We start from the raw sequence: 25,896 nt of genomic DNA, 5'->3' as shown, positions 1-25,896 counted from the left end.
GAACTCAGGTTTTCTCAGGGCTTCATCTTTTTGTGGAGGCAGTGCGGGGAATTCCTTGAATGAATCCTTCCCCTTCCTTGGCCTATTGTCTGTTTTCAGGTTGACTAGTCCAGGTGCCTAGCACCTTGTTGTGCTCAGCTGGGGACCCTCACTTCTGGGGGTGGGGGGCAGTCACTCCAGAAGTGGCTAATGCTGTGTTTTTCTCTTGGACCAGGTTTTCTCTAATGATAACACAGAGGAATGTGTGAAGCTCACAAGTCTGTATTTGTTTGCCAAGAATGTGCGGTCTTTACTTCATACTTACCACTACCAGCAGCTTTTCCTTCATGAATTTTCCATGGCCTATACCAAGTATGTTGGAGAAACACTGCAACCCAAGACGTACGGCTACAGTAGTATCGAGGAGCTCTTGGGAGCAATCCCACAGGTGGGTGTTTTCCGAGCTTCTTGGAGAGTATCTTCCTGGAGAGCCACAGGCTTACTCTCCTGAACAGAGCACGGAAATGTCAGGCATTTTGAACAGATCCTTTCATAACATACCGTTTGTATAAGGTGAATGATTTTAGTGTTTCTCCTTCATTCTGCAAACCTTTATTGAATTCCCTTATGCCAAGTGAGTAAGTCCTAGGCCCTGCCCTCAGGAAGGTATTGGGTAATGGAGGTTTAGGACACCCCAGCAGGTGATGAGTCAGTGCCAGTGCAGCAAAGAGTGGGCACACTGAGGAGAGCCGTGGGCAGGTCGAGGTTGTGTGGGAGTTAACCATGTGGCGAAGTGGGGAGAGCGTGGTCCACATAGAGGGGATGGCGTGAGCAGATGCTTGACAGTGGGGTAGGAGCTCAGTTATGGGGGGCTTTGCTGCTCCAGGTGAGGAACTGCACTCAGTGAGGAGCGAGGAGAGGAGCTGCAGGTTTGCATGTGAAAAATAGCACAGTCACTGCTGTGCACAGTAGACTTGAGAGAAACCAGAGGGGAAGAAGGAGCTTGGCCAGGACTCCGGCGATTGCCCAGGCCAGGGTGAGAGTTGTGCAGGGGCCGAGCCTGAGTGAAAATCATGGAGGAAGAAGGGGGTAGGGCACATGGCAGCTGACATTGGGGGCTTGGTGACAAATGCCTGTGGGAGCACTCCGGGAGCCCGGGGCTGGGTTGCGGGGGCAGAGACCAGCATCATTAGGGAGAGGACTTTGTATTAGGGTTAAGATAACCAACTTAGTTTGGGGGGTCTGGGAAATCTCCATTAATTCTTTTGGGTGTGTTTAGTTTTTGGAAAAAATAGTAAGGGCTGTCATGTGAGAATTATCTTCATTTATAGACCAGAACTGGTGTTGGAAGACAATCTTTTTAAAAGCCACAAAGAATATTTTTAAAGCTGACTGTCACGATTTTTAGACTACACAGCTTCTTATAAGGGTCATGTTTCTGCCAGCTTCTGTTGCTTTAAAAAAAAAAGGTAAAGAGAGAGTATAGAAAAATATTTTCTTGGCATTAATTCAGTTCTAAATTCTAGTATGTTTAAGGCACACACAGGTCACATTATTCCTGAATTTTAGGGCTTATCTCCCCTACTTTTCCATTGCTTAACCAGTAGTATGTCTTGTGTGCAGGTGGTCTGGATAAAAGGGCATGGTCATAAGAGGATCGTAGTGTTAAAAAATGACATGAAAAGTAAGTAAGCACCCATCCCCGACCCCTTCGGAAATCCTGGTTCTCTCACTGACTTCTCCCTCTGACAGGTGCTCTTTGTCCTCTAGGTCATTTGAGTTCAAACTTGTCCTCAGCTACTGAGCAGATTCCGGAGGTGCCTAAATCTTGCACAGCCTTGGAAATCAAACTTGGAGCAGGTGGAGATGGTAAGAGGAAAGATAAAGCAAAGCTGATGAAATTCTAGGAGAAACGGCTTGGAGTGGGGATGGGGTAGGAGAGATGTCAGTGGGTCATTTTCATTTATTTAAGTATTCATACATTTTTTCAAAGTATGTGGTTAGTAACAGAAAAAACTGACCTACATTTGATGGCATTTTATGGTTGACTGGTTAAGGTTCTTAAGGGATTGTTGGCACTCCCAAGATGACATGTCAACCCAACTCAGATGTTAAAGGAAAAAATTATTCTGACACTCTTGTTAAACAGTAGTTCACGACTATTGCAAGAGGTTCAGCTCTGCTGCACTAGGGGAGAGAGATCAGGCTCAACTCTGAATACAAGGACAGTGGGAATTTATAGTCAAGGAGCAGAGTGAGGGTGTCAGTGGATGGAAAATTACCTAAAGGGCAACTTCAGGGGCAGGGGGATTCTAGCCCAACCAACCCAAGAGGACTGTTGCTGAAGGCAGGCCAAGGACTTAGACATCACAGTGGTGGGGTGCTGGTTGAATGACTTGATCAGAGAGTGTGGCTAGAGGATTCACAATAAACTGACTGCCCAAGGTCTTTCCTAAGACCCAGCAAGGATAGGACAGCCATGGAAGGCCAAGGTCAAGGTCTAGCGGAGATGGGGGCTAAGAGGAGCTTGACTAAAGTTGGGTCAAGGAGAGTCTTTGTCACAGGACATCCCTGGGAGAGACTTGACGGTAATTCATTAATGTTACTCCAAACAACATTGAGTCACTTAGATTTTACATGGAACCATCTCTGTAGATAGAAGTCAGCTCACTTGCATTCTATAGCAATTTTAACTTTATTGAGACTTTCAAATCCATTGCTATGTATGACAATTTTCTCTTAATTGGACTATGCAAGTTATTAGATGGTGTTACTGTGTTCTGTGTTTATAACTCAGTTATGCAACATTTTACATTTTATAATGCACCTTAAAGTAACTCGTCTCTCTCAGATGTCAGAACAACCTTCAGGAGTAGTTATCTACATTCTACAAATGAGGAATGAAAATTCCCAGAGGTCCCCTGACTGGTGTGGCTCAGTGGGTTGGGCATTGTCCCACAAACTGAAAGGTCACTGATTCGATTACCAGTCCAGGCACATGCCTGGATTGCTGGCCAGGTCCCCAGTAGGGGGCACACGAGAGGCAACCACACATTGATATTTCTCTCCTCTCTGTTTTCCTCCCTTCCCCTCTCTCTAAAAATAAATAAAATCTTTAAAATTCCCAGAGGTTAAGTAGCTTACTCAAGATCACTCAGCTAGGAAGCAACATAACCTGGATCCAAGTCTTGTAATGCTGAGCCTTGCTCCTTTAACTATTTTTCACCCTCCCTAAGGGTGTGTTATTTCCCTTAAGCTGACTATGGAACCCTTTTTCTCCGATGGGGCACTGGGGAGGTCCTGGCCTGTGGCATTTCACTTACCAAAGAGGGAGACCCAGATCTTTCTGTTAATGGCTCTTTTTAAACCTTGAGTTCTGAGTACATTCTGATGTTTTTCATCTTTAAGGCTTCGAAAGAAAGCCTCAGGCACAGACTCGTGGCGGACTGCTGTCCTGAGTCGAGTCACAGCCTGCCTTCTCTGTCCAGGGCCCTGTCCCACGGAGCAGGAGCTTCTCCGCCTGACCAGCGACTCCCCTGTGGACCTCCTCTGTGCGCCTGTCCCTTCCTGCCTGCCGTCCCCTCAGCTGAGACCAGATCCTGTTGTCCTTCAGTCTGCTGATCTCATTCAGTTTGAGGAACACCCCCAAGAGCCTTCTGGTAGGATGTTCTATGTTGTGGGATTTTCTCTGTTGGCCTAAAAAATAAAATCACCATTCCAATATATTCCGTGTATGATAGAGGTGGGGAGAAACTACTTTCCCAGGCACAAAATACCTGTCCTGATTATTTAGGACCCTCTTTTCCTGTTAAGGTTCTTCCAAAATTGGGCTTACAGCCCGAGGTGGCTTGGAGAGCAAGCAAGGGAATGATGGTGAGTCATGAGTGATGCAGCTGAGCTGTAAAGGAGGCACACTCGTCGCCACATATACATGTCACCTGTTGCAGATTGTCTAGAATGACTCCAGAGGGTGCGAGGCTTTATGAGGGTATGAGTCAGGGAGGGAGGGGGCAGCCTTTGTCTTGACCCCAGACTCTGCACAGGGATCTGAGAAGGAAGAGGAAGCTGACGGGGTTGAACGCTGACGAGGCCGGCGCTGCCTGGCTCTCTGTGCACTGACCCTGCACTGGGACTGACAGATTCAGGCTCGTTTAGTTCCCACCTCAGCTCTGCAGGTTAGGTGACAGGCATAGCTTGTATCATGACTAGAGATGAATTTGGCTCTGGACTGCCTGGGTAGGAAGTGGCAGAGTTAGACTTGAACCCAAGGCCTCTTGTCTTTCTGCTGTATCACCTGACCTGAGAGGATGGCTCACCTCCTCTGACGAGGAGTTTCCCTTGTCATCTTTACTGTCGTGACCAGACATTGCCTGCCCTGCTGATGCGGCTTTCCAGGAGACCACAGGGACAGCCTCCTGACCACTGGGTGGATTTCACAGCCGTTGTCTTTTCACGCAGCATTCGGCACTGTTGCCCGGGGAAAGAACTGAGGCTGTTTATCTGGAAAATAGGAGACGGGGGACCATACACCTGGCTTCTGATACGAGAAGATCCAGCCCCTGGAGCGTGACTAGAGCTGGTGGCAGATTGATACTAGCTCTTCCGTGGGGCTGTAGGCTGGGTGCGTTTACGTGTGACGAGAGAGAAAATAATTGGAATGGTGTGGGCAGTTCTGTGTGCCATTCTCCTCAGTGAGTGTGTCAGCCTGAGAAGGGAGCTGGGTCTACGCTGTCCCCTCCACCACTCTCACCTTCTGTGTGCCTTTGGTAAGAGAGCCCTCTGCACGCGCAGGGAAGTCCAGTGTATGACAGTGCATCTCTTCCGAGCACCTGGCTCTGTATATGCAGCAGACAAACACCTGTGGCTTGGCTAGAGAAAGAGCACCTGCCGCATTGCAGGAAAACCGGTTGCATTTGACTTCCTGGATTTTCTAGGGCAGTTTTGACTCTGCCACTCCCCCCTTACTCCCCACCTTGACCTTAACATCCACACAGCATAAGGTCCTCTATCAGTGGAATGGGCCTGGATGCCCTCCTGGTCTGAAAGTCTGTAAGTCACATGTGGCCTGTGGATCCTTAGGTACCTGACAGAGAGTGAATGGGCAGAGAATCCAAACTGGGAAAAAAATGTTTTGAAGTCATTGCCCATTTATTTGTAGCCAAAAGTGAAGATCTCTAATACTTTGTAATCCCGGGGAGAGCTGAGATGTAGTTTATAGATATTTGACTGTGATATGTAATATCGGTCACACAGCTAATGTGTAAATGGAGACATGAGTGTGACATTTGGGGGATTATTTTTATATCATTTTTTGTGAAAATATGAGAGAGAAACTGAAAACTAATAGTTCTTACAGGTTTAGAACTGAATCTCTTTGCTTGTCTGTGTTTACAGAAATGGTGATTTTAAACCAAGAGGAGAGCACTGAAATTCCAGCACCAGTAAATAACAAAAAGCCGACCTCTGACTCCAGCTCCTCCTGCGTCTCAGCAGCTGCCCCAGCGCCTCCCTGTCCCTCCTCAGAAACCCCAGAGTCGCAGCTCAGCAAGGACCCTGTGGAAAGCCCAGCCAAAAAGCAACCCAAAAATAGAGTAAAATTGGCAGCCAACTTTTCCTTTGCACCTATAACCAAGCTTTGACTCATTTTGAACATAGAATTAAGATGGGAAAACACTGTCTGATTCCACACACAAAAGTGGGCTCAAAAAACCCAGCCTTTGCTGTTTTAATGAAAACCCCCTAGAAGCCACTTCCTTCATCTTTAGCTATATTCCATAATGTTTTGTTCCTTTTACATTGAACACAGCTTTGAGCTGTTTTTCTTTTTTTTTTTCTTTTTTTTTTTTTACCCCACTTATTTGAAGGAAAAAAAAACAAAAACTTCTGGCATTTGTTAAAGAATTCTTAATATATTTTACCAAATTTTTCTTAATTATTATGAAATAGAATGGTGTACCATAAGAAGGAAGCAGTAAGAACTCAGCTGGAGGAAGTAGCTTTACTTCCATGAAGCCACATCGGTGGTATAATGCCCCGTGTAGCATAATGTAGTCTCTAAGCCTTTGCTTACTGGTATTTTCAGACAGTATAAATTATATGCATGATGTGTCTCGAAGCAAAGCCTGTTCAGTGACCCTGTGTGTTCACACACTGAAGAAGGGTGGGCCGGGAGGTAAGAATGTATTCTCAGGTTGGATGTGAAGGTTTCTGACTTCCATGTGACTTGTAAGAGTGCCTTGTTTTTTATTTAACTATGTCTGTAGTTGACAAATGTGGTTTCATCACAAAATTTTTAAGTGTTTCCACTTTGGGGTTCCATGTAGGAGCTTTCTAGAAAGTTGAGGATGATTTAAGCTTCCCTTTTATGTCAAGTTCCAGTCTGATATACCTTAGGTAAAGGAAGAGGAGATGGTCTGGTGTTGTGAATTTAAAGTCAGCATTTGAAGTCCAACACACATTATTGTGTGTCAAGAGGCAATGTTTGGAAGAGTGTCTGATTTTCTAAAATATGCAATGCATAAATTACAGATCAGGGGCAGTATTGATACTCTTTCCACTGGGAACACACAGAAATTCTATCTGAACATATAAAGGCCAAGGTCAATCAACGTAGCGCTGGTTTTGGCAGTTGGGAAGCTTTAAGTGTGTATAATAGTTGTGTGTGTGAGGAGTGTCTGCTTTAACTCAGTTACTTCTCACTGCTGGAAGCATGTTCAGGTTTTTTGTGGTATCTGATGTTGGTATTCGGGAAAAGCCAGCCTTTGAGAGAGCACTGCCCTGTGGAATGACCTTCGCCCCGAGGTGGCTGAGGCAGACTGGCAGTCTCTCACCCCTCCTGGAGAAGCCTGACACTTACAATGGGTTGTATTTGTTGGGCAGAAGGCGGATGCATTCATAGAGCAGACGGAGCCTGTTGGCAAAAGGTCTTCCACTTGTTAGATGGTTTCTTTTGGGGAAATGTTTATCTTTTGTAATTTCTGGAAAGCCAGAAAATGGGCTCTGATTTTATAGCCAGCATTTTGATAAAATGCCACAAAATAAGGGCTATAAAGAGATTTTTACAAGTTAGGTTTTTGTTCCCCAAATCTTTTCTACGAAGCCAGTGATTCCCATTTCTCAAGACATAGCCCCAATCAAGACGGAACTACACTGGAAAAGCCTTCTAAGCATGGTGGCGCTCTGCGAATCCCGCTGAAGGCATTTCCTCTATAGACAGTGTGACAGGAAGTACAATGCAAATGTGCAATTTTTTAAAAGAAGCTTTTAAACAATGTGATATAGTTAGTGTTGAGTAATCAGTTGCCTTATTCTGAGATTTCATAAGGCTGAGTTTGCACACTTGGACTTTAGTTTTGCTCTCATGTAAAGAACTGTGGATTTTAAAAACAAGTCACAAGGAACCATTACAAGTCACAAGGGACAGTCTCAAAGAGCAGCTTCTTGGGTGGCAAACAAAGAAGAGACTGAAGTTAAGTGCTCTCGTGTGAGTGTGGCTGCACCATTCGCTGGAGTCGCCAGTCAGCCTGGGCTGCATGTGTGACTCTAACACCTGCTGTTTGAAGGTAGAAAAGTACAGCAGAAGTTCATTGTGTCCATAATGCATTCTGCCATGGCCAGTCAATTGCTGTCTATTTTTTTATCCAGAGGCTTAATTAAATGATGTGACAAAATGATGTATCAGAATTAAGACAATGAAATTCTTTATTTCTGGGTGGAAAGATGTACCAGACTAGATTTATCTTAAAAAAAAAAAAAAAAAAAAGACGTAAGTTACCACCAAAACCCCCTTTCCCGTCTTGCACTGTTTATTTTGAATGGGGCTTGGGGGAAAGATGTTTTTCTCAACTGTCTACTTTGTTTGAACACTTTTTTTGTGGTTCAAGTGCTGTTTTGTGTGTTGGGACCAAACAGTTGTCAATAAACGTTACAAGCAAGCATCCAATCTGAGTTTTCCAAGTGAGAGTGTGTGTGAGGTGAGGGATTAAAACTCGTGTCATCTTTTCATTTTGGTTCCGCCAGCTTCTCGCCCTTTCTGAAAATCTGAGGTGGCACACAAATTGGTCTGACGTTTTGGAGACCCTTTTAATTTGGCATCCAGCCCTGGCAGGTGACTGAATATGGGCCCTTGGTGTTCAGGGCCCTCCAAGGTTTCCAACCTAGTTCGGCTGTGGTCATGTGGGGAAAATACAGTAACCACAAAACGCTCCGGTTCTAAAGCCAGGATAACTGCTAGGCTCTCCCCCTGTGAAGGAAATCCATTCTGCAGGCTGCCTTGGTCTTGGTCGCTGCCAGGCGTGCTTTCTGAGTAAGCCCACGTAGAGGACACTTCTGTCATGAGTTTCCATTGTGAAGCCCGTCCCATGACACTGTTACCGCTCACCCCTTGTATGAATCTCAAAGGACCTAGAAGAGACTTGGGCGTTTGGGTAAATCGCCTCTTGATGAAGTGCAATTTTTAAAAGACCAACGTTAGGAAACTTGAAGACCTTTGGAAATCCTTGCAAAACCTCTCTTGTGGTAACAAACTTTTACAGAAAAGCTTGAGCTGCCGCTGTGCCGTCTTAGAGCAGGGCAGGGAGGTTTTGTGGGTCTTAGTTTAGGGTTTGAAATGGGGATTCACGTTTATCCTTGTGCATTTCCCATCCAGTCTGGAGAAGGTGGCTTAGAAGATGGCTGTGTAAAAGCAGACCCGTCCATGCAGAGGAGATGTGATCTAGGACCTGCCTCCACATGCGCAGTTAACCTCATCTGTCTCCAAATTACAGGGAGCATCGTGCTTTGAGATTTGTCCGGTTTTTAGCCGCTCCAGTGGTCAAAGACTGAGCCATGGCTCGGGAGCATCCCTGCTTCCTCCCACACCAGCGACCTGCTATATAGCCTCCTCTTGCTCTGTAGATTGGGACAGGTCACATCACAGGCTCTGGGCTGGGGGAGGAGGACCCCTGATCGCCACCCCATAAACCAGTCAGCGTGATCCTCACCAGTGCTTTACTTGGCCTTGCACTCTCCCACATTGTTTTCCATTAGGCTTGTGCAACAGCTGGCCCGTCTCCCACGGCTAATGTGATTACATCAACCTTTTCTGACTCGACTCTATGGGGAGAGGTGCAGAGATGACAGATCCAATTTGCTTGTTTGAATTAATACTTTCAGGGCAGGTGTCGAGTCTGTTTCCTAGGAGAGTTCTAGTCTTTCTCTGGGAGGTAGGCAGCCCTGGGGAACAGCTTAGGTTGGAATGTGAGGACACTGGTTGCCTTTGGGATGAATCTGGCAAATTATATAACAGCAGGAAGAGAGAACCCCGCCCCCTCCCCTCCCTCCGCCACCACTCTTTAGGTGGGTGGGACAAGATGAACTTTCCTCAGCAAGGTGAGAATAATTCACATTTTCTGGGAAGGGAGGATTTGGAAATGGGGAGTCTAGGGCACAGAGGAGGAAAAGAGGAAGAAACAACTGTAGGTGGAAGCTAAGGAACTGGCGCCACAGTGGAGAACCAGCCAGGAGCACAGCTGAGGTTGAGGTGACACACCATCTCTTCCCACCACTGCAGGCAGCTCATATGAAGGCCTTGTCCCCTACCCCCTCTGCCCGAAAGCCTTCCCAGACGCAGGGCCAGGCATGGACTCTGAGAACTGACCCTTGCTGACCCTCTGCCACCTCCCTCCTCTTCCAACTGAGGGCCCCAGGTTTTGTTGGCTGTCAGCTGCAAATCCTAGAGGCGACCCACAGTTCACTGCCACGAGGGCTGCCTCAAAATGACAGACAGTTTAGCTCCTTGAGCCAGCAAGGAGAACCCTCCTCCACTCTGCTAATCAAGGAAGTGACCCCCCATCATCTTCTGTTAGAAGTAAGTCACAGGCCCTACCTTCTAGATGATCCGTAGGTTGATGAGAGAGTTAGTGATTGGCACAGGAGGCCTAAGACACCCTATCCAGCTTCTAACATGGGGGAGGGGGTCTGAGCTTAATCTCCTGAGAGCCAACAACCAAGCATCAAAGCTGAAAGGGCCCTTAAACACAGCTAGACCAAGCCACGCTGCACCCTCACACTGGTTTACAGATGGGAAAAGTAAGGCTGGCGAGGCTGAGCCATTGCCCAAGTCATTCTGTGGCACAGCCAGGCTGGAGGCCCTGGTCTACACAGCTCCCACGTCCAGTCTTTACTGAGGCTCCCACAAGGGTGCCAGGCTCTGAGCCAGGTGTGGGCACACCAATGAGTAAGATGTGGGCCCAGCTGTGCCTTCCTGCCTCCCCTGTGGCAGCAGGACGCGGGCTGGGCAGGAAGACCCCTCCGTGGCAGTGGTTCTCAAAACAGGATATCTCATCACCAAGGAAACCTGTTTAAAATGCAGGCCACCTACTAAAACCCCTGGCCTGCGCTCTTCAAAATTGTCAGTCATGAAAGACAGAAATGACTGAAAGAGATTAGAGGTGTGGCAATGAAAAGCAAAGCTTGTTCTTGGGCCACAACCGAAATAGAGGAGTAGGAGAGTGGCCATAACGCAAATTATTGGGAAAGCTGATAAAATGTAAATACTAGGTAATGGTATTGCGTCACTGGAATGTGAAAGAACACCTGTGCTCTTCAATACACATTGTAGGATTTAAGGGTGATGTGACATCATGTCTGCAACTGAAGTCATAATGTCACACCCCTCTGGCCCAGCAAGTGATTCTGGGAAGGGCCTGGGACTGTTTAAAACAAGACAACAGGCCCAAAATGGAGTCACTTATGCTAAGCCTCACAACATCAAACCGAGACTTCATTGTAGTTCTGCCTCTCCCAGAAATAGAACCTTAAGCCAGTCCATGAAGAATCACTCAGTCAGCCCGAGTTAGGTCATCTGCCTAACCCCTGCCATCCCCAATAAGGAACATAAGCATAACCCGGTAATGACCAACTCACTTTTTGCTGGGTGTAATAACTTTCTCAGTCCTGCTCCCTTCTGCCTATAAAAGTCTTTCATTGCACAGCTCTTTGGAGCTCCTTTCTATCTGCTACATTGGATGCTGCCCAACTTGAATCGATTTTTGCTCAAACTCTTAAAATTTTTATATGCCTTAATTTATATTTCCACACCACCCAAGCCAAGCCCAGGAGATTCCATGCTGAAATTTGTGTTGAAGTTGCTAGAGTGTTACTCTGGGAGGCCAGGGAGGCCAGAAGTTGGGAGCTGTTGCCACAGGCTCTACATGGAGACTCTGCCAGAGAACAAAGCCAGCACGAGGGAGGTGGAAGGGAGAGGTGGAAAAACACCAAGTCCAGGTGACATTGTTTGATACTCTAGGTCCAGGGACATCCCGGCCCAGGAGCTAAAAAATGCCCTTGTTATTTGCCTGTTTGGCTTGAGTTTTGGTCGCTTATAACTCAGAGAATCCTAATGCAGAGAGCTCCAGCTCTGCATGGGGGACAGTGAGGGACACTGAGAGGCCCTCAAGGCAGTGGGCCCCGCCCCCATGCCACCCTCAGCCTTACCTTCTCCAACTCCTCTCCCTGCTGCATCCTGCTGCAGAGATGTGTCCTCCCTCAAGAAAGCCCCTGAACCCCAGGCTCTGTTTGCTGACCCCTCCCACGTTCCTGCAGTCTCTGTGCTTACCTCCGCCCTCGTGAGATGGAGCAAGTCCACAACTGTTCATCAAACCCAAGTGTGGGGTAGCTGCTTTTTCTGTGGGAGGAGGAGTAATGAGCCACAGACATCTTCTCAGTCGAGAAATAAATCTTTGTGGGTGGGAGGTGAGCCCTGAGCTGGCTAGCAGCACAGCTGAGGCTTCTCTGGGCCCGTAGGGGGCGCCGAGAGTTGAGGGTAGTCAAAGGCTGCAAGGAGCCCCATGGTTCCACTAAAGGCGGAAGGAGGAGAGGCCTGGGGACGGGGTGAACCAAATGGCAGCTGGTGGCAGAGCTGGTGGAAATGGGGAATCTAAGCATCAGGCTTCACTGTTCTGAGTGGCTGTGATGTAACTCCCTCCCACCTCCATAAATGTCTAGAAAGTCAGCTGTGGGTTCCAAGGCTCTGTGCATTGTGGCTTCCATGGTGAGTGGAGAAGAGGGCCCCATTTGACATGGGACTCAGCAGGAGCTGAGGGAGGGGACGACCATGGGAACAGATGTGAGGACTGCAGAGAGCTGGCGGGGTCCCAGGCAGGGTCAGGGGGGACTGTGGGACCGCACGCCCCAGGGAAGGTACAGGCATCTTGAGGTAGTACCTGGAGTGGGGATTACAACATTGTCACATTGCAGCATGTTCATGTGTCTGCTCACTGTCACCTTCGTGAGGGCAGGACCCGGAGGGACTTCCTTATCCTTTCCTCCCTACCCTCCAGCCCCAGGCCCTCTAAGACCCTCAGCCTTTTGATTTCACAGCTTCCTACATTTAGATGTAACCAATAATAATCGACTTTACGACATGTCATCTTCTATACCCTTCCCACATATGAGGGGGGGATCCCAAAAAAACCCAGAATTATATTCTGGAGGGCCGGCCCCTCATAGTACAGGCTTTCCCCACTACATGGATGTTTTAGGGACCCATCTGTATCAGTGCACCAGCTGGCATTGTTGTGAGAGGCTGCATTTGGCTGCAGTGAATGTTTTGTGAGGTCTCTTCACTGAGTTTGCCCATTTCATGATGGGTGATTTTACAAGCACACTTGCCCCCACCCGGCTGAGTGTTTTCGGTTTTTGGCCGAAAACAGCATAACCTCCGTGCCCCACCCCCCTATTCACCATTTCCCTGAATTGAAAAGTCCTCAAAGGGAAGTCCTTGGAGCATATGGAAGAGGTGAAATACGAAACGGCAGAAGCACTAAAAGCCATCAAAATCGAGGAGTTCAAAAACTATTTCGAGCAGTGGAAACATCTTGATAGGTGTATTACATCAAATGGACAGCACTTGAAGGTGACTGGAGTTTAAACATGTAAGAATAAATGCACAATTTTTTATAAATAAATTCTGCTTTTTGGGGGGGTCCCCCCTCGTATTGTCTCCTTTAATCCTCCCATTGTTTTCTCCATGTTGCCGGTCTGGGCTTCCACAGGGAGCGCTGCCGCTGGGGTTTTAACTCAGGCAGGCTGACTCCAAGCCCCACCCCAGTCACTTTTCTCAGTTGCTTTCCCTTGTGCTAATCCCACTGGTCAGGGGGCTTTGTTCAGACTTAACACTGGGGAGGAGGCCTCTCCTTGCCTTCCTTTGATGTCCTTGTCTCTCACTAGCATATAAGTTGCACAAAGGTAGGACCATCCCTATCTGATTCACCTCTGTGTTACCCATTACCTAATGCTGCTCTTGGAAATAACTCATGAACAAATGGAAAAGTGACCTGGCGTTTTCCTCAAGCCAGTATTCTCTGATGCCCGCCCACCTGTCCTACTGGTGACAGGCATTTGAGTCTTGGCTGGTAGCACTGGGCAGGTTTTGACTGCTTCTTCTCAAGCTGCAGAGGAGCTGAGCTGTGAGCTCCTGCATCTCAGGGCTGTGCAGCCACCCCGGACTGTTAACGTTTGTAAGAGGCTCAGCCACTGCTGGAGCGGCCGTGAATCACTAATTGAGTTCAGCTCCACAAGGAATGGGGTGGTGATGCGGCTGGAATTAGAAATGAGAAATAAACACCCTGGGTCTGGCTCTCACCATACTCTCAGACTTAAGTCCTGCCTCTAACGCTTACATGCTGTGTGACCTTGGGCTAATCAATCACTTCCCTCCGCTAAGCCTCAGTTTCCCTATCTGCCAAATAGAGGTGATGATCCCTCCCTTTCTCCTATGAAACAGTGGGTGAGGGAGCACTCCCCTGCCTGACGCATCTGGCTCTCATGCCAGCACCTGGCTGAAACTGCTCACGCCAACCCCATTCTATTGCAAAGTCCTGTGGACCCTTTTTGTAAAGTTCTTGAAGTCACATGACCTCTGGGTCAAGTTCGATGCTGCGGAACACACTGTCCTTGACACTCAGTGTTTCTTCTTCCTTCCCAGCTGCTTCCACTCATTTTGTTCTCTTAACCCAAGATGGAGGCACAGGAGAGTTTTAGACTGAGAAGCAACACCTCTGGTTAAATCTGCACATTAGGAATGTCACTTTGGCCTCAGAGTGGCACACAGATGGATGAGAGAAAAAGCTGGCAGGGAATCTGAGTTCTTGGCATGGGGACGAACATGTCAAAGTCCAGGAGAGAGGCCAACAGAGAACATGGCAAGAAGAACAAAGAACCCAAAGAAGCCTTCTGTGGCCGCAGCACAAAAAGGGACCCAGGTGAGCAGATGGGATGAGGAAAGCGATGCAGGAAGGGGCCAGATCCAAGAGGGCCTTTAAGTCACACATAAGAACATGGATGTCACCCTAATGGCAGCAGGAATGGCTTTACAGAGGGGGATGACAGTTGGGTTCACATAAAGGAAATCGCCTGGTGGCTGCGTGGAGAACGACTAAGGCTAAGGAGGCCCGTTAAGAAGCTCCTGCGGCTGACCAAGCCGAGGAGGGGTGGTGTAGACATAGTCTAGAGAAATTTAGGAGGCAGATGCTAAAGACTTGGAAATTGTCTGGGTGTGAGGAAGAATACAAAAGTCAAAGGCAAGTCCTAGGATAATGTTGGGTAACTGGATGGTACATTTTCCTGAGATGAAAAACACAGGGAAGTTAGGACAGGCGTCAGCTAACTTTTTCTTAAAGGGTCAGAGAGCAAATATTTTAGGATTTGTAAGCCAGGTGGTCTCTGCCACAACTACTCAACTGCTGTTGTAGCACAAAAGCAGTTATAGACAATCCCTACAAAAATGCACTTGGTTATGCCAATAAAACTTAATTTACAAAAACAAGTGGTGGGCTGGTTTGCAGACCCATATTTTAGGACATGTCACATTTGACGTGCCTACTCTGGATCCAAACGGAGGTCTTCAGGAAGCAGTCGAAGGCGTGGGTCTGAGTGTAGGAGAAAGATCTAGGCCAAAGAGAGAATCCAGGAGCATCAGAGCACAGACGGCCATCTAAGACCAGGAGAGCGGGAGAGCGGACTGGTAAGGGCCAGGTCCTGAGCACAGGAAGAGAGTTTAAAAAGACTGGATCAATGTTTTTCTGAGTGGTGGGAGGTACACGCAGAGAGTGGAGTGCCTCGGAAGTCAAGTGTGTGGTGGCTTGGCGCAGAGAGCTAGGGCAGCACGAGGGCTGACATGCATCGGTGGATGTACATGAGGGTGTCTCTTTGGCACATGGATTATTTCAAGCTAAGGGCCATTGAGAACCAGCAGATGCACGCAAAGCTCTAAACACCAGGGGTTTTTTTATAAAGGAAATTCCATTTATAAAGGAAGTCTAAATTCCCATTTGTAAAAGGTGTCTCCTTCTCCCATACCAGGAAGAGGACACCCTTACCACTGGAGAAGGCAGGACTTACATCTGCACGACAAACCTCACTAAACAGCACTTGTCTACCATCCCAATCACTTTCCCATAACTTGCCTTCTCCTCTCCCCCCACCAGAATCCCCAGAAACCCTTTTCCTTTCTTTTAGCCTAAGATGGTACATAAGCCCAAGCCCTAACCTCCTCTTTGCGTTACTCATTGCTGGCTGCTCCCCTGTGAACATGAGGGAGGCGTAAGTTAATAAACTTCTCTGTCTCACTCTTGTTTGGCTGTCTTTGGCTGGGCTCAATTACAGAGCCCTGGCTGGAGAGCCTAAGATGGGTAAAGAAAAAGATTTTTTCCTCTATATAAACAAATGGAGACATCCCTGGTGAAAGGGGTCAGTGACAAGAGAGTGGCAGAAACCAGATTAAAATAGGTTGAAGAGGGAGTTAGAGACGAGAAAAATGGAGATAGTAAGATGGTGAACAAGTCTCAGAAGGTGGTGGCTGCTCAGGAAGTTGGAATGGAAGGTTGGCTGTTTCTTAACGGAAGAGATTTGTTTAAAGGCTGGTGGGAAGAGACAGGACTGTTGAGGTTACAGGGGATGGATGCTGAATGGTGATCCCACTGCTAAGTTATCCATGGGAACATGGATAACTTCTTCTGTAATGTGAAAGTAACAGTAGGTAGGGTCTCTCCCTCGAGGGGTTGATGTGAGGAGCAGAAGAGAAAATGTGGATGCATGGCTCAGTGCATAGCGATACGCTCTCAACAAATGTTACTCTGGCTATTATCCTCCCCTTCCCCTCCCCCAGCTCCCAAAAGGGGCGAGTCCAGGCCTGTGGGTCCTGAGGTCTGCAAGGCTTCCCAGTGTTGTGGACAGCCCTAATGATCTGGGAGCATCTTGAACTATTATTTTCTGCTGCTCTTCTGCAAAAGCCTACATAAATGGTGTTTTTTTTTTTTAAAAAAAAATCAATAGGAAGAGCAGGAACATAAGTTAGGCCTACCCCAGGGTTCTGCAGATGTACTACAGGCAGGATTTGAGGGTTTCGATGGTCTTTGGTTCATTAAATTGGTGAATGGCTGCTTTTTAATTGGTCTGAGGTCAGGCCTTCCGGACCGTTTGCAGCCCGAGTTTTTATTGCAAGTGTGAGAAGCATCTGTGTAGTGAGTTGCATAGCGTCCCCCCAAAATTCAAGTCTACTTTCTCTCTCAGTATGTGACCTTATTAGAAATAAGGTCTTTGCAGAAGTAATTAAGGGAAGACTCAAGATGAGATAATCCAGGATTTAGGGTGAGCCCTAAATCCAATGACTGGTGTCCTTATAAAAAGAGGTGTACACAGATACGCCTACAGAGGAAAGACCTTGCAGAGACTGAGGTGGAGGTTGGGGTGATGAAGCCAAGGATTGCCAGGAGCCACCAGAAGCTGGAAGAGGCAAGGAAGAATTCTTCCCTAGAGCCTTAGAGGGAACATGGCCCTGTCGACACTTCGATTTCTGATGTATGGACTCCAGACTGTGAGGATAATTTTCTGTTGTTTAAAGCCTCCCTGGTTCAGGTAATATGTTATGGCAGACCTAGAAAGCTCTTAAAGCTTGGCTTCATGCTGGGTCTTGGGCAATGGAGGACGCAGTGTTCACTGAGGCCAGTGTGGTGGCCCTGGCAGTGGCCTCAGGGAGCCTCTTCAGCTTCAGAATGGCAGGACGTGCGTGCAGACCCAAGCTGGGACTGAAGTAGAAACACATCTGAGGCTGCGAGGGAGGGGTGTGCTGCCCCCTGGGGAGAGCCATCGACCCGAGACTTGGGTCCTCAGTCCGAGAGGTCACTCTGAAGTGCCTGTGATTTGGCAGACATTCAGATTTACTCTTAATTTATAAATATTTTTTTAAATGCAACTCATTAGTGGTCAGAAAACTTTACTTCTAGGAGTTTATCTTCAGGAAAAATCAGGAAGTCAGATGAAGCTTTATCCCCAAGATGTTTATCATAGTATTATTTATAATGCTGAAGAACCATAAACAGCCTAAATGTCCGATAATGAGGAAATAGGCAAATTATGGTATATCCAGAAGATTACTGAGCAGTCATTGTAAATATTTATGACGAGGGTTTAATGTTTATAAATAGCTTTTAATGATGTGGGAGAATGATAGTGATATAATGCTAAGTGAGAAGAGAAAACTGGTTATAAAATGGTACAGCATAATGCCAGTCACTTAAAAAAAATGCATTTAAAAAACTAAAAGGAATTATCCCAAAATGTCAGAGTGGTCTCTAGTTGGAGGAATTTTGGGTGTTAAAAAAAGAACCCCAACCCCCCAAAAGTTCTTTCTACTTTCTATACTTTTAAAGTGACTTCCTATGTACGTGGATCACTTCCATAGTCAAGAAAAAAGTAAAAGCTTTGAAAGTGCTGTGTACGCGGTTTCCATTTTTATTTTCTTCAGTGGATGATTGCACATCAGCAAATCTTCAGCTATGCTAACTACTTAGGCCGGTCACGACACACTTGTACAGAGAGGTCACATGGGCTGTGCCGAGCTGGCGGTAGCATATGTACATCAAGTTACACAGGCGGAATTGTTAGGCTGGTTAAAATACACCACCGAATGATGGGACACGGTTGGGCCAGGCCACCTCTCCCGCCTGCTGCTGTTGTTTACAGAGGTCTGTGTTTTAGGCTGGTGAGTGGGGTCCTGCTGGCACACCTCCTGGTGGCCTCTGGGGTGAGGGGAGAGCTCCCGGGTCAGTGTCTGCTCTGGGGTCCCCTGGTTGTCTGCCCTTGCCTTAGTGTTGGTGCCTCCAGTGTTCTGTTACCTCTTCCGAGCCCTGGGTGTGCCCCAGCCAAGGCCCCCATCCCCTCTGTTCCACATACCTGGGGCAGCCATCACCAGGGAAGGAAGAACCAAGAGTGAATTGTTATGCTCCTGATGTGACTCGTGCCCAGACACAGGAGGGGAGGAAGCAGGAGATGTGACCACGATACCATGCACCAGCTTACTCTAGAGATGAGCCCTCTGTGTCTTGAAGGTATGTAGGCTGTGTGGAGCCCTCCAGGGCACGGCCCCTGGGAGAGGACAGACAGGGGATGGGAGCTGTGCCCCTTGAGGCAGGCCTGACAGCAGAGCTAGTAAGGTGGATGGGGGATGTGTCCAACATGGTGCTATATTGTTGAAAAGTCACAACTATACACACCTGGGGTCATGCCCCTCTCCAAGTCATTCATATGGTGGGTTAGATACAGCTAGATAGAAGTGGAGATATACTTTTTTGAGGAAGGACCTTTCCTGGTGGTTGGATAAAAGGTAAGACAGACTCCTGGGTTTGGCATGCTCTGGGGAGGGCCATGCGACGGTGAGGAACTCCCTATTGCTACACTCTGTACAGGGCGGCCGGGCCTGCCCGCTGCACGCACGGCCCCTGGCGGCAGTCACAGGCTTGCCTTCAACCCCTTCCATCTTTGAGAGCTCTTGGGCCCCAGCGAAATGGGGGCTATGAAAACAAGTGGATGGGAGGGCGGTCCCCATGGCCCCGGGGGCACCCATATGAGGGCTACATGATATTGCACTGGGTGGCCCCACAGCAATCCTTGATGAGCGCCAGCCCGGTCTTGGCCACTGTGGGCTTGCTAGGTGGGGGCTCTGCTTTCTTCTCGGCTCTGGAGCCTGCAGCAAAGTAGGAGCACAAAGAGAGGGAAGAAGGGAGAGAGGGAGAAGTGAGGTAAGGAGAGCCCTGACCGTCTGCAGCCCCAGTCCATCCCAACCCCTAGCCAGGCTTTGCTTTACCTCCACAGATCAGGTGATGTGGAGAGCTGGCATGCACTTTATATGGTCACGTGACTGTTCCCACTGCCCTGTGAGTTACCTGGCTTTCAGTCCTCAGCTTCCGGTCACAGTTTTAGACCTTATTCTGTTCAGTTCTCCTTGCCGTTGTACAATATCTACCAAACCGATCACAGGGTCTGGCATTAAGAAGTATTTGGTGAATGTACAAATGGGAATTTTGTTCAAATCACTTTAGTTTGAGGGCTCACATCTTTTAATTCTGGAAAATGCTCATTCAATAGCCTTTTAGATACCTCTGCCACTCATTCTCTTCTCTCTTTCTTTGGAATGTGTATTAGATGTAAGTTGGCCCTTCTTATTCTATCTTCCATGTTTTATTCCTTCTCTTTCATATTTTCTATCATTTTGTCTCTGTGCTTCATTCTGGGTAATTTCCTCAGCTCTGTCTTCCAATTTATGAATCCTCCCTTCAATTGTATCTCTGAAGTTAATCCATTGAGTTTTTACTTCATTAACAATACTTTTTTAGAAAGCTAATTGTTAAATCTACCTATTCTTTTTTCATAGCATACTGCTCTTTCATTTTGTGTTGTAGTCCTTCTCTTACCTCTTTAAATAATAATTTTAAATATACTTATTGTCTCTTTTAGATAACCTGTTATTTCTAGTTTTGGAGAAGACAGACATTCTCTTTTCTCTTCGTTGTATCCACAGACCCCTCTCACGGTGATTCAATTCTTCATTGGTTTTACATTTTTATTGAGCGCTTATCTTCATGGGGATTATTTTATCTGTGAACTGTGTATTACGGAATGCCAAAGGGACCATTCTGAGCAATTTTGCATTTCCTTTCCTGGGGTCTCAGAGATTTCACTGGTTTTAGATCAGTTTTAATTTTTCAACTTGGGTTTCCAGCACCAGATAAGTAGTGTAAATTTGGACCCCACATGTGGCTCCTTGAATGTGGTGCAGGCTTGGTGTTCTGATTTCTTACCAGAATTCTTTTTTCTGTCTTCCTAGTAAGATTTCCAGCCCCCTTTATTCTGATACCTCTGATGTCCCTGTGGCTACAGGAGTGGGCATGTGACACAGATTGGCCAATCACAGCATCTCAGCCTCTTGATAATAGTGACGGGCCTAGGAGGTGGGGCCATGAACCAAGAAAGGCCAGTTAGAATTGTTCCCTGAGATTTATATATTTAGATACTAGAAGAGAGAATCTGTGCTGTTGCCTTGCCGCTGCCAAGTTATGGTTCTGGAGTTCTGGCCCCATGGAAAAGACCTAGGTAGTAGGAGAAAACTGAAGCTAACATACAAAGAGGGACATGGATGAGAAATGAGAGGAAAGCGAGGGGTTCACAGTGTCCAGTCCCGAAGCCCTGGTTCTTGTTGCTCTTCCAAATCCCCTCTTTGCTAGGAACAGTTTGAATTGGGCATCCATTGTTACAACTGAGAGCAGCCTCGCAGGATCAACAAAGAGAAGACAGTCCCTTGACAGCGGGACCCATGCTCACTTGAATATGCTGATGAACACGAAGGCCCTCCACAGAGACGGCCAAATGTGCAGCATTTCCCAAACTTATTTCACACAAAACCCTTTATGCTCTGAGTATCTTGTGAAGCTAATATTCTGAGAAGCATAACTCTGGCTCCACTGCCTCAGAAATTCCAACACCAACAGAGGCCAGAGCTCCCTGAGCCTCAGTTTCCACCTCCAAGCTACCCACTCCTCCTATGAAATGCCCCAAACTATCTTAGACAATGGCACCTGCTGCTAGAACTGGCTACATTGTTTGTAGAACCCAGTGCTGTTGGGAACCGCCTTGCCTGGTTTCGGAAGCTGTAACCACCCATGGCTAAGGCTGAGTGAGAGACCTTGGGACCCTAAGCCATTAAGGAGGCAAAGCTTATCTCCATGGCAGGGGCATCGCCTCTGCCCCCTTTCACTTCATCTGCCTGGCCCTGAGTGGATGACCGGTTAGCCAATGACAGGTAAGATTCCTCAAGGGAGGGACGAGCTAAGATACGCAGTGCTGACAAGAGGAAAGCAGAGTAAGCAAGGAGAGCATCAAGTCACAAAGGGGCCCACAGGGAAGGACTTGGGGGGGCTATAGACAAAGGGGGTGATGGACCCTCACCCCCTGGCTTTGACACAGCCTGAGTCCTCATTGTGTCTGCAAGAAGTCTCCTAATCTCTTGGCTGCCTTAGTTCCCCTGCCAGACTGAAGCCTGAAACAAACAATGCCAGAGGTGGGTGCAGCCCTGTGCTGGAAAGGGTGAGTTCCCTGGGGTGATCAGGCCCGAGAAAGAATGCATAAAATCCTATGAAACCTACTTTGCTAATACTCTCAATTTAAATGATAAGGATCCAAATATGAAATGAGTTTGTTTTCCCAAAGTTTTATGGCCCTTTAACTATCTGACCCTGACTCAAAATAAGTCCTTAGAGTTCTTTGAATGTTATCTATTGTTTGATCATTACTGCCTGACAATGATTGATGAGCTTTACATATAATCCCTATATTCCTATGCAAATTAAAGCCCATTGAGGAACAGGCTCCTGGCCCTTCTCCTTTGAGAGATGGGCCACCTTTCCTCCCCAAGCAGATCGTGTCTTGGTAGACTTATTCTCATCCGTGGCAGCTGGGGGACCCTGCGGGTGGAACCCCCCACCCCCCACAGTGCAAAACAAAAATGCAGGGCCCCTTGTTCCAAAATTCTTAAGAATTTTAAGACAGCAACAGCTGAACACTGATGCAATCCCAGCACCCTTCTAGACCCAGGTCGTACACCCATGAAGCTGCCCCTGCCTGCCGACATCCCGTGCATGAGTTTGATCTCTAATACATATTTTGTTGTGCCTTCTCCAGGACCCAGACCTCTTTCCAATTTCTCTTTCTCTTGGATGGGATGAGAAGAAATCATGTATGCACTCACTGGCTGGAGATTTGGTTACTTTGTCCAGAGGTTTTAACTTGATTCTCAGGAAATCAGCCATTTCCTTGTCCTCTTCTTGCTCCCTGTAAGGACAGATGTACAAAGACAAGAGGAAAGTTGAGTAAGCAAGGAGAGCATCAAGGAATCGATGAAATGAAGCAAGACGTTTTAAGTGTGTGGAGCATGTAATATTTTTTGTGAGTGGTGCGTGTATGTTATTGCATGTTATGTGTGGATGGTACATGTATGGTGGTGTTGTATATGTAAGTAGATACATGCATGCTGTGTGGATGGTGCTTGCATGTTGTGTGTTATGTGTGGGTGGAGTGCATACATTTTCTGTGTTATGTGTATGGTATGTATATATTGTGTTTGATGAGCTTGCTCTGAAGCAGACACATATCAACAATGGAGTAAACGCCTACCCAGAGCATGGGTGAGACCCCACGGCAGAGGCTAGAACGTTACAGGACCCAATCTCCCTGCCAGAGGTTCAGTGAGCTGGGCGACACCTCTCCTGACCCTGTGCCTTTAAGTCACCCTGCTTCCACAAGATACGTGGCAGTCTCAGAGGCCAAGTCATCTCAGCTCTTCCAAGGGTCCCCAGGAACAAAGGCAGCTTGCTCCTGACTGAGCTGGGCAAGGTGCATCCCAGGGGCCTGGGATGACCCAAGAGGACACAGAGAATGAAGAGGAAGTTGCCCTCTGGTATTGAAGAGGCCCATGAGGCCCCCTCCTTGTGCAGGGCTCCAAAGGCTTTGCTCCAGGATAAGAATATTCAAGAATTAACATTCATGTTTCCTGAGCCCAGCCTCCTCCTGAGTCTTCAGGTGCACCATGGCTCCAGGGCCCATGGTTGTCCAGATCCAGGACGTGGGCATGTCTGCAAATAGGAAACTCTGACAGGGCATCAGAACCACCAATGAGAGGGGAAAAAATAGAACAATGCTGGGAAGTGAACAGGGCAGGCAAGGAAGCAAGTCATTAGAGGGGACAGAGTTTCTATAGAAGCCAACAGAAGATTCTAGAAGTTGCCTTGATGAATTGAGAGAAAGTTCAGTGAAGAGAATGTGTAGGAAGCACCCTCATGTGTTATGTGATGTAATTTTTCCCTGCTCACTTCCTGGAATGGCATTCAGCGAAGATCCACTGTTTGTAAGACTTTTTGTAAGCTGGATTTGAGTTTCTCTCGAATGCGAAATGGGTTCTCAGGCCAGAAGGCTGGGTTCATTTGGATCCAGTGTGCGGGGACCGTTTGGTGAGGCCATGACGTTAGGCAAGCCTGTGAGTCCCAGGAACAGATGACGGGTTTGGAAGGAAGCTGAGGGCTGCGCTTCAACAGGCTGGTACACATGGGGACACACCGCCCACCCACCTTAACCGCTCGACCTCTGCATCGTCCACCAGAAAGTCCCTCTTCTGCACCAGTCTGTGGATCTTCTGGATAAGCTCATCCTCTCTCTGCTTCTGCAGCTTGGTTTTTTCTTTTTCTGGGAAGAAGGAAACATTGGCAAAGAAAAATTACATGAAACTGTTGAAATCACTTGAGTCTGAGGCGCCAGGGTTGGAATCCTGGCTCTACCATTTTACTAGTTTGGCGAACTTGGAGAAGCGATTTGACCTCCTTGAACTTCAGTTTCTTCCTCTGTAAAATACACCCAGTGAGGCTTAAACGCAGGGATGTTAGTAAATGACTTAGCACAGAGCTCAGATGTGGCAAACGCTCAGTAAACAGTAACAGTGCAGCAAGGGGGTCCTGCCGAAGAAGGCAGAGGGTGAGAAGGGCGCAGTGGGGCTACTGGGAGGGAAATACTCCTTGGTGAGGGCAAAACCCATCTATCAGATGAAAGGCTTTCATGCTGATGGCACCAGACCTGTCCCAGGTACCAAGGGCTAGAATGCCCAGGATAAAACAAAAGAACCAGGGCTGAAATGAGGACTGAGAAAACTAGGAGGGCAGACACATAAACCCACCTCAGCTCCCTCTGCTCAGAAGATAAAAAGCATGGGCAGCTTGTCTGCCCGCCTGCCTGCCTGCCTAAGAATTTCCTCTAGGTTTGGAGGAAAAAAAATCAAAGGTGAAGAGAATGTAATAATTGGATAAGAGAGAAATGACTTCTCCCATTAACCAGAAGGGCAAGTGGGGAAGGGGGTAGAATTTCTAGCAACCTCTGGATCTCTGGCCATTGCTACTCTGACAATGGAAGCATCACTTTTCCCACGGTGGATCCTGTGGATTCCCCAAATCCCTCGTCAGCATTGCAGAGTGCCTCCCAGCCCTCAGCAGGTAAGTTAACAGCGCCCACAGCCTCACCAGAGGACCCTGCTTGCTCAGCTCTCTCAGGGGTTCCGTAATGACTTGTAGGTCCCCAAAGAAATGACAAACCTTCCTCCCCAAGATAGTTGCCCTGTTTTCTATCTCCTTCCAGTTCAGGCATCCCCCAGCCTCCCAGGCACTCAGCTACAGCCCTCCACAGATACAACCACTCCCAGCAACTCACGGGAGAAGCCTCCTGCTCAAAGTGGTATGTGCCAGCTTACATACCAGTTACTCACCCAAGTCTCCACGCCACCAGCCAATGTAGTTCACCTGCCTGTATGTGTCACATACCCTTCCTGCCAGTATCCCCTACCTGCCTGCAGGCACCACTCACCTGCTTCCAGGCACCTGCCTCCCATCCACCTGCTCATTGGCATCACCTACCTGCCCACAGGCTCCACTGACCTACCCACTGGCACTACCACTTGATTGGTGATGTGATCCTTTTCTTTCCAACATCACCCACCTACTTGCCATCGAGAACCACCAGCTTACCAACTTTACCCACTGCTTGCTGGCATCACACTGCTAATTCCTAACATGTTTACATGCTTGCCAATGTGACCCTCTAACTTGCTGCTCATCCCCACTAGCACACCTCGTTAGTCCCAGCCACCACCCCTCCCTGGACCATGCTGTGGCCTCCAAACTGGTTTCTCTGGCCTGTGGTCCCTATCACAACTGTGAGCCCTCCCTGTAGAATTGACGCCCAAGCTCCCACCCCTCCTACCTGTGTGACTCTGGGCGCAAATGATTAAATGCCCACCAGGTCAACTATTTACTGAACCAGGTACAAAAAAACCAAATACCTATTTAATGAAGGAAAAGCAAATCATACATCATAAATGGGCAAATGGCAAGTGCTTAATAAATTAAAAGCTATTATATTCTCATGAGCTTTTTGTTTTCATTTCATCGAGCTTTCTCAATTTTGACGCTATTGATATTTGTGCTGGATGATTCTTTATTGTGGGAGCTGTCCTGTGCATTGTAGGATGTTCAGCAGCACCCTGGCCTCCACCCACTCATGCCAGAAGCACTTCCTCCCCCAGGTGTGACAACAAAAACTGTCAGCAGATTGTCCAATGCCCCCGGGGAGCAAAATTGCTCCTGGAATCACTAGTTTAAACCTTTCCAATAACACTGAGAGGGAAATACTATTTCTATGTCCAGGGGTAGGTGACGGGGCCTCTGCAGCCAGCTCTAAGACAGCGGTGGTGACAGGTGGCCGGGGGTGGGGGGTGAGGCATCTTGGCTCGTCTTTGAGAAGCCCTCAAGTCAGGGAGGGTCCCGTGTGTTCTTTCCATTCCCGGAGCTGGTAATTGTTTTTTGACCTTGGCTGGTGAAACATGATTTTCTTGGCCATTCAGTGCTCTCTTTCCTTAATCTTTTTATTGATATGCTACCTGAGCATCATTTTTTTTTTCAGCTAAATTCAGTACCAGTCCAGGGAATAGCCAGAAGACTCTTAACAATGAGTCAGGGGAGAAGGTAAGGAAAGGAGAATAGGAATGCAGGAGAGGAAAGAAAACAGAAA

At 47.7% G+C, this 25,896-nt stretch overlaps 2 protein-coding genes across 7 annotated transcripts in view; one reads left to right on the top strand and one right to left on the bottom strand.

Moving 5' to 3' along the window:
* MARF1 (meiosis regulator and mRNA stability factor 1) overlaps positions 1 to 7,921 on the top strand; it is a 43,090-nt gene extending 35,169 nt beyond the window's left edge. For all 3 annotated transcript variants that reach the window (XM_024571375.3, XM_024571377.3, XM_024571376.3), the window contains exons 23-27: positions 215 to 427; positions 1,603 to 1,663; positions 1,750 to 1,848; positions 3,468 to 3,638; positions 5,374 to 7,921. In XM_024571375.3, coding sequence (XP_024427143.2) covers positions 215 to 427; positions 1,603 to 1,663; positions 1,750 to 1,848; positions 3,468 to 3,638; positions 5,374 to 5,618 — 789 coding nt within the window. In that variant the 3' untranslated portion in view covers positions 5,619 to 7,921. The remainder of the gene's footprint in view (positions 1 to 214; positions 428 to 1,602; positions 1,664 to 1,749; positions 1,849 to 3,467; positions 3,639 to 5,373) is intronic.
* Positions 1 to 25,896, bottom strand: part of BMERB1 (bMERB domain containing 1) — a 121,578-nt gene that overhangs the window by 1,849 nt on the left and 93,833 nt on the right. The window contains exons 5-7 of one of the 4 annotated variants that reach the window (XM_053929431.2): positions 23,415 to 23,529; positions 22,040 to 22,122; positions 464 to 486 (exon numbers count right to left, since the gene is read on the bottom strand). In XM_053929431.2, coding sequence (XP_053785406.1) covers positions 479 to 486; positions 22,040 to 22,122; positions 23,415 to 23,529 — 206 coding nt within the window. In that variant the 3' untranslated portion in view covers positions 464 to 478. Of the gene's footprint in view, positions 1 to 463; positions 487 to 11,271; positions 11,645 to 17,268; positions 18,983 to 22,039; positions 22,123 to 23,414; positions 23,530 to 25,896 lie in introns of those variants that run through there. The other 3 variants (XM_045204378.3, XM_024571716.4, XM_045204379.3) reach the window with 3 other exon arrangements.

The sequence above is a fragment of the Desmodus rotundus genome, chromosome 1 (genome assembly GCF_022682495.2).
Source record: "Desmodus rotundus isolate HL8 chromosome 1, HLdesRot8A.1, whole genome shotgun sequence".
Classification (NCBI taxonomy): Eukaryota; Metazoa; Chordata; class Mammalia; order Chiroptera; family Phyllostomidae; genus Desmodus; species Desmodus rotundus.
Note: the sequence above shows the minus strand (reverse complement) of the source record. Positions and strands in the feature narration are given on the sequence as shown.